The sequence below is a fragment of the Podarcis erhardii genome, assembly GCF_964252035.2.
Source record: "Podarcis erhardii genome assembly, chromosome: 2".
Lineage (NCBI taxonomy): Eukaryota > Metazoa > Chordata > Lepidosauria > Squamata > Lacertidae > Podarcis > Podarcis erhardii.
In genome coordinates this window covers 77,507,727-77,519,357 of record NC_138498.1, presented here as the reverse complement: position 1 = coordinate 77,519,357, position 11,631 = coordinate 77,507,727, and the positions used below count along the sequence as shown (strand labels likewise).

At 45.6% G+C, this 11,631-nt stretch overlaps 1 protein-coding gene across 1 annotated transcript; it reads right to left on the bottom strand.

Annotated features, from left to right (window-relative positions):
* Positions 1 to 206: 206 nt before the first annotated feature.
* LOC309335480 (protein BTG1-like) lies at positions 207 to 1,961 on the bottom strand. The gene is made up of 2 exons (XM_081850529.1): positions 1,546 to 1,961; positions 207 to 853 (listed from the first exon to the last, which is right to left on the bottom strand). The coding sequence occupies exons 1-2, from the start codon at positions 1,661 to 1,663 to the stop codon at positions 501 to 503; spliced, it is 471 nt and encodes a 156-aa protein (XP_081706655.1). The 5' UTR covers positions 1,664 to 1,961; the 3' UTR covers positions 207 to 500.
* Between the last annotated feature and the right edge of the window lie 9,670 nt (positions 1,962 to 11,631).

Genomic DNA, 11,631 nt, shown 5'->3' with positions numbered 1-11,631 from the left:
TTCTGTTCAGCTGTGTTTATGATCCTGAAATAGTCTGCGCTTGCCAAGTCACTAGAGAGGTTTAAAAATTCCAGTTGGTCAGAGTTTCTAATTCCCACCAACCACATTGCCTCCTCCCTATCCCCCCCTCCAATTATTGCTCAATAAATGCAGAGGTGGTAGGGGATAGCTACTGCCAACTAAAAGCCATTGTTAAAAAAAAAAGATTTAAATTAATTTCATTTTTATTACAAATAGCCAAGGATTTTTTTCCAAAATATAAATCTGTAAAACAATCATCTTGACTGTACAATTTCATTTACAGTATACAATCCAGAAAAAGTACACAGTTAAAGAACTGTTTTTATACATTAGCCCTTGGCCACAAAACAAAGAATTTGGCAGTACTACTACAACTTTAATGACTATGGGGTGAAAATCAACATATCAATTACATCATCTAACTTCATTATCAAAGCGGGATACATACATACATCATTGTACAGGGAATGTTAATTTTTTTAACTGGAAACTGTCATCATGTTGTAGTTTTTGGAAGGGCTGGCTCTGCCAATTCTCCACTCCTCTTTACAGCTGCTCATGCTCTCAAGAGCTTTGGCATTCTTCACTGCTGGCTGAGGGCCTTCATAGAGGACACAGATCGACCCATCTTCTCCGATGCGATAGGACACCTCAAAGGGGTCGATCCAAAGAGTTAATTCGCTGGGCAGGAGCTGGAAGAGTCTCTCGTGGCTTAGTCCGATCATACCCGCTGCCTTTCCTATCAAGGGGTCCATCTTGTGATTGATCCTAATGCAGCGGTATCCTGAGCCTTTGGAAGGCATCAGGGGGAACCAGTGGTGCTTATAATGGTCTGCAGAGGGTGGGGGGAACAAAGGAAAGAGGAAGAAGAGTTACAGCCTCTGGCTCACAGTCCCCGTCCTTCAGCTGTCTTGCCTGAAGAGGGATTCAAAACACAGAGAAGAGGAGAAAACGACAAAAGGGTGGGGGGGGGAGCCTGTTTAGAAACACAAACAACGAGGACCTCAGTACTGTTATCACTGAAAGTAAAGGAGGGCTGCCAAGGAGACAGGTCGCCAGCCTCCTCCTCCAAGTCGGAGAGGCTCAAACTGAGGCGAATTTAAGCTCCTTAATCGTTGAGAAGTGGGGGTTTTTGTTGGGGGGGAGGGGGGAAAGGAGAAAGGAAAAGTGGTCCATAAGAACCCCATAGCAGGGACAGTTAGGAGTTGGGGAAAGATATTTCGAAATCCAACCCGGGAATGGGGGGGGGGCGGGGGAGAGAGAGAGAAGCGACGAGAGGCTGCTCTGTTCCTTGGGGGGGCTCTTTCTTTTTTTGGGGGGGGGCTTCATCTTTGTGGAAGGAGGGAGGCATCGACTCCCCTACCCCCCGCGTGCGACGGCTGAGGGGTTCTCGGGGCTCTTTTTCTTCAACTCGCCCATCACCATCGTCGTCGTCGTCGTCAACAACAACAACAACGGCGCTGGGGGGGGGGCGGGAGAGAGGTTTGGGAGTCATGGGGGCGCCCCTATCCTCCGCCGCCTCACCTCGCAGCGCCTCCTGGAGGGACTCGCTGAAGCAGCGCAACTCCTCGTCGCCGATGCCGCCGGGCGTCCGGAGGAGGCGGGTGATGAAGCCCGCAGCCGACGAGATCTCCGTCTTCATGGCCCTCCACAGTTCCCTCGCGGCCTCACTCGGTCCTTATCTTTCCCCACACTCTCTGTGTGTGCGCGCGCAGGGGGGGGGGATGGGGTGGGGGGTTGGCTTCGTGGCTGCGGGAGGCTGCGGAGGAGCTGAGGGAGATAAGCGGGGGCTGTTGCGAGGTGCCGATCCGCGCTGCCGACTCTCCCTTGCTGCTGCCGCCACCCACTCAGCGCTGCCGCAGCTGCGCGAGGAGTAAACAGATCGAGACGCACAGACAAGAGGCGGCCTTTTCCCCCCCACCCACCGCCGCCACACTCAGCGGGAGGGGCCGGGACACCAGGCAGCCAATGACGCCGCGCCCCCCCAGCCGCTACATCACAGAAACCGGGCGTTCCGCGTCGCCGACGCCGAGCCGCCCCTCCGGATTGGGCGACGGGTGGACATTTCAGCCTCCTGATTGGCCGGCGGGCAACGAGGAAGTCGGTGGAAGGTGGCGGTTGACGGAGTCTCTCCTCCCCCCTCTCCTCCCCCGCTCGCACTCTCCCCCCCCCCCCGCAACTCCGCGCAGCAGGAAAAGTTTGGGAGGGGGCGGGCCTGGTTTTCTACCAATGGGAGAAGCGCGGAAGGGGCAAGTTTATTTGTTCCTTGCGTCAGTCTGGCGGCGCCTCTTGAGTCAGCCGCTGGCGGGGGTGGGATGAGGGAGCGGAGAGGCTGGAAGGGCGGGGGAAGGGAGAGGGAGACTGCCGATCCTTTTGGGGATGGTGGGTCTGATCTGCGGTGCCTGGAAATCTCTGGCAAGGGAGGAGCGTGGCGCCTCCGGAGCCACAGCGGAGGGAGCGCGGGCGCCCGCTGCGGGACGTGACTTATGAGAAGCGCCCGGGAGGCGGGAAAAGGGAGGGGGCAACATGACTAATCCGAGCACAGGAGGCGTCACAGGAGTGCTGCAAAGACGCCTATTATCTCAAGTTACTCTCATTGTTATCGGGTCATACAGTTATCTTTGTGTGTCCTAAGAGGAGACTGCTGTGGAGTAAAAGCGAAGGAAGAGGCCCGTTATTATTTATTAAATTTGTATACCGCCTTATACCCTCAGGGCGGTTCACAAGATGCGTGAAGTAAGGTCTGGGTACAAGGGGATCTAGTAAGTCAAAGGCTCTTGAATTTTCGTTATTCACCCCCCCCCCCATCCACCAGCAAGAGATACCCGTGGATCACCATGTTTTTAGTGTCATGCCTGTAGCGCCTCGTGGGGTTTTTTGTGGTGGCAGGACCTGTGTCAAAAATCTAGAAACTCCCATGAGGATCAGTGCTCCAGATCTATGTTTTTGTCCCAAGGCAGCTCACCAGATCTGTCGCTTTTGTGGAATGTGGGTGTGGTTTGCAGGAGCGGGTAGAGAAACCTGTATAAACAAGTGAATTCTTAGGGATCCATATTGTTGTGCCATAGTGGCTTTCATAGTAGTATAAGATCTGTCGTTTTTGTGGTATAGTCTGTGAATAAAGATCATATATTTGCACATGAGATTAACTGTGGTTATAGTTTTTTTGGGGGGGATACTGTGGCACTATCATGCAACTTAAGGGTTCCATTTGTTATCTCCTAGATAACATTTACTTTTTTCCAAATGAAGTGGACTCTGATCCATGAAAACGTGCTACGTAATAAATGTAGTAATCTTTGAGGCAGAGCTTTCCAAACTGTGCCGCTAGTAAAACTTTATTACCGTGTCGCAAAATGATGCATGCCTAAAAAGTGTGTCACCAACATGAAAAATTTGGAAAGTTCTGCTTTAAGGTGCCACAAGAGTCATCTTTGTTTTTGCTGCTATAGACTAAAATGGTTTCCCCAGAGGAAACTTATTAAGATACTACTTCTTGAAAAAAGTTAGATGGTAGTCATCTGTATGAAAAATTTTGAAAATTTACTGAGTGACTTTAGGCAAGCAAATCTTTTTTAGTCCCAGCACACTATTTGCTATGGCAATAACGATACAAGCTTCAGGGGTTTGGTCTGAGGGCAATGTTCAAGGTTAGCTAACCCTTTGAAGGCCACGAGCCAGCAGTGGTTGTGGCCAAAGTGGTCACATACATACTGCTGGCATACAGACTGTACAAATATGCATTTTCACTTCACACCACCACTAATTTATGCACTGCTCTGTTTACTCACTCTTCTCCTTACTAGACTGTAGGGAAGGGAACTAAACTTGATAAGAAGGGGAAAGTGGGCTTCTTTATCTTTCCAAAAAGAAAGAAAAGAACTCATTCTCTCCTTACCCTTCTTACCAGGCAGCAACGAAGAGATTTTCATTTTTCTAACTTTTTTCCAAAAACAACTTTAAAAGTTTTTGGGGTATGCTGCCCCAGCACTTCCAATAAGTTTAGAAAAATGGGAGGGTCTCTTACTTGCCGTCTGCCTGCTTTCCCCTTGTTGCCTCCTCTACCAACCAAGCTGGCAGTAGCACCACTCTCACAACATCTTCTTGTTAGCTTTTCTCATTGGATGTGCTGCTGGTGAAGCAAAACTCTGAATTGTTTCGCCTGTCCTCTTCATTTCTCAGAGTGAGGCACTTTGGGGAATTAAAGATTGTGTGTGTGACTTGTCAGGAGCTTCACTGTGAAAAATAAAAATAACAAGCAAGACATTGGGACTGCTTCTGTGGCAGCATCATTAGGGGACCCTCCAAATGCTGCAATAATGAAGAAAGGGAAAGTGGGGAGGGGAGGAAAATGTATTTTCTAAGGAGCAGAGACAGCACCACCACCCCTCCCACTGCAATGTGATGATGGGAATGAAACACTACCTGTGCATTTCTGAAATTTCTGAAGAGCAGAGACAGTGATATTACTTCTCATTGCATTGCAGTGCTGGGCTGGGAGGAGAGGAGTCTCTTGTACATTGCCATTGCTAGCAGGTTGGAGGTGCTTAGAAACAGGAAGAGAGCACTCCAGCTTGCTAGCAATGGTGGTGTACAAGAGGAAGAAGAGACACTCTTGGAAGTTTGAGAAGAAGTGTCCTTTCAAGATAATTGGTTTTGCTGAGGTCTTGGCAGCCTGCTTGAAGTGACTAGGCACACCTGATCTGACCCAGCACAGAAGTGCCACCCCTCTTCTCAGGATTATTGGCATAATGTACCTAAAGCATTCAATACACTTAGGATATTTGCCAAATATTATTAGAATAATAACACATTACAATGTCCTTTGATTTGTTCATTCAATAAAGAATCCATTACTGTTACCAAGGCTTACTGGGTAAGAGAAAAAGATTACACAGCAGGCTTCATCATCAAGTGTATAAACTTTATTTAGGCTGATGTACATCTTGTGCTACTTGGAGCGTGACCGAAGGAAGTGTGACTCACAGATAGTAATTCACAAATACATGGCACGGCAGTAGAAGCTGCAGTTGCCGAGTATTTTGAATGAGGCATTTATTCTGATACTGCATGAGGAATGTTGGCACTCTCACACAAGGCTGTGGCATTTCATAATGTGTTAGCACTGGGAAATGTACACGGTTCCTTACGCAGCTGAACAGATCATAAATTCCTAGGGGACTGAGAAGGCTGAGCTTCAAATCTATGTGCCCATTTTTGTTCTGCAGAGCTGTGGTTTCTGTTCTTTAGGACACCCTCAAAACAAATTTTATTAATAGCACCCAGAGGAAGCTACAGAAGAAAAAAAGATTGGAAAGGAGAGATTGGAAGCCCCAGTTGACTTCTAAAAAAGGGCCCAAAGGCACTTGGAGAAGCCCAATGAAAGTAATTAACAACAATAAAAGTGAAGGGAATCAACAGAGGAGACCCATTGCATTTAATGGATGTGGCTTACTTAGGTCCATTGATTTCAATGGATCTACCCAGATTAAGACATATATGCACACCCATATATACACACGCATACACACAACCCACTGTTTGTAAAAAAGAAGCAGCTACAGAATTATGCTGGGATTCTCAGGGGTCTCCCAAAACCTCTTCGTGGACTGGGTTAGTCACCCCAGTGTAAAAGACCCTCATATATACTTGAAAGTCAGCTCATTTTCTGTCCAGATCTGTCTTGATTTTTCATCACAAAAGGAAGGTGAAATAATTATCTCATGATATATTTATGATATGCAGCTAATGGAAGAGGGAAGCCTGCAAAGTATTTTCAGTTTAGGATAGCTGTAAATAGTGTGCTGGGAAGTACAAATGTTATTGATGTTCTAAGTGGACTAGGTCATTGTGTCAGATATAATATAGCTGAAGACACAGAACTGTCATTTTCAACAAAAAGTTGATGCAGGCAACTTCTGAAAGGATTATTACCACAGCCAAGGATGGCCAGTGCAAATATACTGCTATTCCCCTAATTCCCCTGACTCTACAGTTTATAAATACAGTGGTACCTTGGGTTAAGAACTTAATTCGTTCTGGAGGTCTGTTCTTAACCTGAGGTACCACTTTAGCTTATGGGGCCTCCCACTGCTGCTGCACCGCCGTGTGATTTCTGTTCTCATCCTGAAGCAAAGTTCTTAACCCGAGGTACTATTTCTGGGTTAGCGGAGTCTGTAACCTGAAGCGTCTGTAACCTGAGGTACCACTGTAATGACTTCTGTCCCTGACAAATGATTCTTGTTTTGCCTGATACAGGCTCGGACCTACAACCTGTCTATATCTCCTGCCTCTTGCCCACTTGACAATTACATACAGTACCTTTGAGCAAGCGGGAGTTTGCTGTAGAGCTATGCTTTACGTGCATTTCTTGGAACTCTTGTGTTTGGAAGAGGACTTAAAAAACAGCTACTCCCATGTTTTATGTAACCAATGGAGAGCTGGTAGTTTTTCTTTATACACCAGGTTCATTCACTGAGTGGAGTGAATCCTCTTCCGAACTGAGTGACATTACTGAGGGATATTTACAGCTCTCAAAAGCACCTGAAGATGTTAATGAGGCAATTAATTCAGTGCCCACAAGTTTTTTTAGGCTTCTAGACATCATACAGGAGATTCATAATCAGAATGTGGGGAGCAGGACAAGGGAAATGCCATAGCTCTGTGGGCCCAGGTTGAATTGATGGAATCTCAGTAGGGCTGTCTGAAAACTTGATTGTAAACTATATGAAGTTTGAGCTAGGTGAACCAATGGCCTGATTCAGTACAGTTTGCTAAGATCTTTGTGCAGTCAGAGAATCACCCTTTCATAGATCAAGTAGCACACTCAGTAACACAGATATGATGAAGTGGATTTTTTTAAAAAAAGTTTTATTTTTTATTATTAAATATTTCCTTGTTTTACAGAAGTAAGTGTAATGTCTCTCATATTTTTTCCATGTAACATTTCTACAAATCTGTTTCATTTGTTGAGACATTAGGGGGAGAAAAAAAGAGAAGGGGTGGAGGGAGGGAAGATGGGTGGGGGTGGGGTCGGGTGGCGATGTTTCTGTTATGATTAATGTATGTAGGGTTTGGTGTCAGCGTTGCTTGTGCTGTTCACTTGTGTTCCTTTGGTGGTGAGAGAGGTTGGGGTTGGCCTAGGGTGTGGTTGTTTGTTTGTGATTGGCTGTGGTGATCTTTGTTTTCATGTGTGAGTGGGGTGAGTGGCTGTTTTGGATCAGGTTAGCCATATTGATTTGTATTCTGTTGGTGGATTATTGTCATTGTCTTGTTGGGCTGTGTACGTGATAAAGGGGAGCCATACCTGGGTAAAGGCGTCTTCTTCTGTTTGTCCCCATGTCAGTTTCAGTTTATTGGTTAATTTTTCTGATGAAGTGGATTTGAGACTACAAAAGCTTTTGACAAATTTGCTCGTAGGGTGGTAAAGGACCCTTGTTAAATTATTCAGTATCTCCACGGTGCTCACTGGAAGGACAGATCGTGAAGCTGAGGCTCAAATACGTAGGCCACCTCATAAGAGAAGACTCCCTAGAAAAGTTCCTGATGTTGGGAAAGATTGAGGGCACAAGGAGAAGGGGACGGCAGAGGACGAGATGGTTGGATAGTGTTCTTGAAGCTACTAACATGAGTCTGACCAAACTGCAGGAGGCAGTGGAAGACAGGAGTGCCTGGCGTGCTCTGGTCCATGGGGTCACGAAGAGTCGGACACGACTAAACAACAGTGATCATGGATCATTGCCTTGCCGTGGCGAAGGGGCTTGAATAACTCAGAGAAGCTATGAACTATGCCGAGCAGGGTAGCCAAGATGAACAGGTCATAGTGGAGAGTTTTGACCAAACGTGATCCACCTGGAGGAGGAACCGGCAAGCCACTCCAGTATCCCTGCCAAGAAAACTCCATGGACAAAGACAACAGGCATATAAAAGTTATGACGCGGGAAGATGAGCCCCTCAGGTCGGAAGGTGTCCAACATGCTACTGGGGAAGAGCGGAGGACAAGTACAAGTAGATCCAGAGCTGATGAAGCGGCTGGGCCAAAGCCGAAAGGATGCTCAGTTGCGGATATGCATGGAAGTGAAAGGAAAGTCCAATGCTATAAAGAAAAATATTGCATAGGAACCTGGAATGTAAGAACCATGAACCTGGGTAAGTTGGATGTGGTCAAAAATGAGATGGCAAGAATAAATATTGACATCCTGGACATCAGTGAACTAAAATGGATGGGAATGGGCGAATTCAGTTCAGATGACTATCACATCTACTACTGTTGGCAAGAAACCCGTAAAAGAAATGGAGTGGCCCTCATAGTCAACAAAAGAGTGGCGAAAGCTGTACTGGGATGCAATCTCAAAAATTATAGAATGATCTCGATACGAATCCAAGGCAGACCTTTTAACATCACAGTAATCCAAGTTTATGCACCAACTACTGGTGCTGAAGAAACTGAAATTGACCAATTCTATGAAGACTTACAAGACCTTTTAGAAGTGACACCAAAGAAGGATGTTCTTCTCATTATAGGGGATTGGAATGCTAAAGTAGGGAGTAAAGAGATAAAAGGAACAACTGGCAAGTTTGGCCTTGGAGTTCAAAATGAAGCAGGGCAAAGGCTAATAGAGTTCTGTCAAGAGAACAAGCTGGTCATCACAAACACGCTTTTCCAACAACACAAGAGACAACTCTACACATGGACATCACCAGATGGGCAACATCGAAATCAGATTGATTATATATATATATATATATATATTAATAATATTTATTAAAAATTTTCAAATATAACGAAAAAGAAAAACATCCAAATTTAAGGCCTTATTTTCAATGTCATCTTTCCAGGACTTCCCCTCCCCTCCCCCTCTTGTATTCCAATTCTTTAAAATAGATTCAGCAAATTCTTACCCCAAGTTTTAAAATTATTATCATTAACCCAATTTAAAGAATGTTTTCCCATCCCCTAAAATCGACCTGTTCCCTTCCACGAGTTCCCCTCTTTAGTATACAATACAGATTAACATAAAAAAATAGAAAAAAGAATAAAATGTAATTTAACACCCTTTGGATTCCAAATTTCCCTCCCCCCTTTCCCGGTTGCGTTCCCAATGTCCGTCAATGTCTACTGTCGTCCTGGAGCTCCCACATCTAAGCCATAGTCCTTCACCAGTCCGCTTTGCCGTCTTTTTAATAGTCTTAGCCGTCTTTTGGTCATCTTTGATTTCGAATGTCCAATCTTGGAAGGGGTCTATCTTCCAACTTTGTCCAGTTCTTGTTATTCTTGTTGTTCTTGTTGTTCTCTCTTCTCCTCTTTTTTTTCCCCCCCTGCTCTCCTGCACAAATGTTCTAATTCCAAAAAGCTTGTAATTCCTCTACAGAGGCTTTGTTATTCAGGAACAAAACATTACGTCAAGTCCCTTCCATTCTTCAATAGATAAATCTATTGTCTCCTTTAGTGTGTAGACCTCTGTAGACAAAATAGTGTTCCATTTCTGCAGTTTCCCAGGAGATAAAAAGTCCGATTCCAATTCCATGCCAGCAATACTTGTAATGACCCACAACTCCTCTAGAGGGATTATAATAACTCAGTTTCCTTCCCGATCACACCCACCAGTCAAAGTAACTTATTATTCCTTGTTTTAAACAGTTTATATCCAATTTGTAACAAATGTAACCAGCAAAGTCCTCGTAACAAAGTTCTCTTTTTGTTCTTCAGTTTTGGCAGCTCCTTTGACAGCTGTCAAAACCTGTATTTCTCCTCTCCCGGCGCTCTCACGGATTGCTCCCGGGCTTTTTCGGGGGGGGGGGGTTGTATTTTAATTCACATTCCACTTTTCTCCTCCAGCCCAGCTTATAATTTTCCATCGCGAAATTAATAACTTTATCAAAAAAAGAAGAAGGTTGCACTCGATCTTAGTTGTCTGGTCCTTTGCTTTAGCTCCTCTACAACAGGGGGGAGGCTGACTTCCTTTTTGCACCTCCCCCGCTCGCTCCGAATTTAGGAAAAAAATTGTTCCCCTTTTTAATCCAAGTTCCAATTACTCACGGGTTATTCTTTTAAGTCCAGATTTTCAATGGAAGAAGTCAGCGCTCTCCGCCAAATGGCATGCGGCTTCACTCGGCAGGGGAAGCGGAGGACTCACAGCACCACCACCCCCCTGTCACCCACTCCGTAGCCTTTAAAAAGGCTCCTTCGCGTGGTCGGGGGGGCGCAAACGGTGCCCGCCGAGTCACCATGCCCATGGGTTTCAGCGCCCATGGTTTTTGAGGGTCCCCGCGTCGCCGGCGCGGTAGAACCCAGCCCCTGCCGAGCAGGCTCCCTCCGGAGCTCGGAGGGAGTCCGCCATTCGGCGATGGCGCCAACCCGGAAGTCCGAAATCAGATTGATTATATTCTCTGCAGCCAAAGATGGAGAAGCTCTATACAGTCAGCAAAAACAAGACCTGGAGCTGACTGTGGCTCAGATCATCAGCTTCTTATAGCAAAATTCAAGCTTAAACTGAAGAATGTAGGAAAAACCACTGGGCTGGTAAGATACAATCTAAACCAAATCCCTTATGAATACACAGTGGAAGTGAGGAACAGGTTTAAGGATTTAGATTTGCTGGACAGAGTGCCTGAAGAACTATGGGTGGAGGCTCGCAACATTATACAGGAGGCAGCAACTAAAACCATCCCAATGAAAAAGAAATGCAAGAAAGCAAAGTGGCTGTCCAAGGAGGCCTTACAAATAGCGGGGGAGAGAAGGCAAGCAAAGATACAGGAAATTGAATGCAGATTTCCAAAGAATAGCAAGGAGAGACAAGAAGGCCTTCTTAAACGAGCAATGCAAAGAAATAGAGGAAAACAACAGAATGGGAAGAACCAGAGATCTGTTCAAGAAAATCGGAAATATGAAAGGAACATTTCGTACAAAGATTACCATAATAAAGGACAAACGTGGTAAGGACCTAAAAGAAGCAGAAGACATCAAGAAGAGGTGGCAAGAATACACAGAGGAATTATACCAGAAAGATATGGATGTCTCGTACACCCCAGGTAGTGTGGTTGCTGACCTTGAGCCAGGCATCCTGGAGAGTGAAGTCAAATGGGCCTTAGAAAGCACTGCAAATAACAAGGCCAGTGGAAGTGATGGTATTCCAGCTGAACTATTTAAAATTTTAAAAGATGATGCTGTTAAGGTGCTACATTCAATATGCTAGCAAGTTTGGAAAACTCAGCAGTGGCCAGAGGATTGGAGAAGATCAGTCTACATCCCAATCCCAAAGAAGGGCAGTGCCAAAGAATGCTCCAACTACCGCACAATTGCACTCATTTCACACGCTAGCAAGGTTATGCTTAAAATTCTACAAGGAAGACTCAAGAAGTATGTGGACCGAGAACTCCCAGAAGTGCAAGCTGGATTTAGAAGAGGCAGAGGAACTAGAGACCAAATTGCAAACATGCGCTGGATTATGGAGAAAGCTAGAGAGTTCCAGAAAGACATCTACTTCTGCTTCATTGACTATGCAAAAGCCTTTGACTGTGTCGACCACAGCAAACTATGGCAAGTTCTTAAAGAAATGGGAGTGCCTGATCACCTCATCTGTCTCCTGAGAAATCTCTATGTGGGACAAG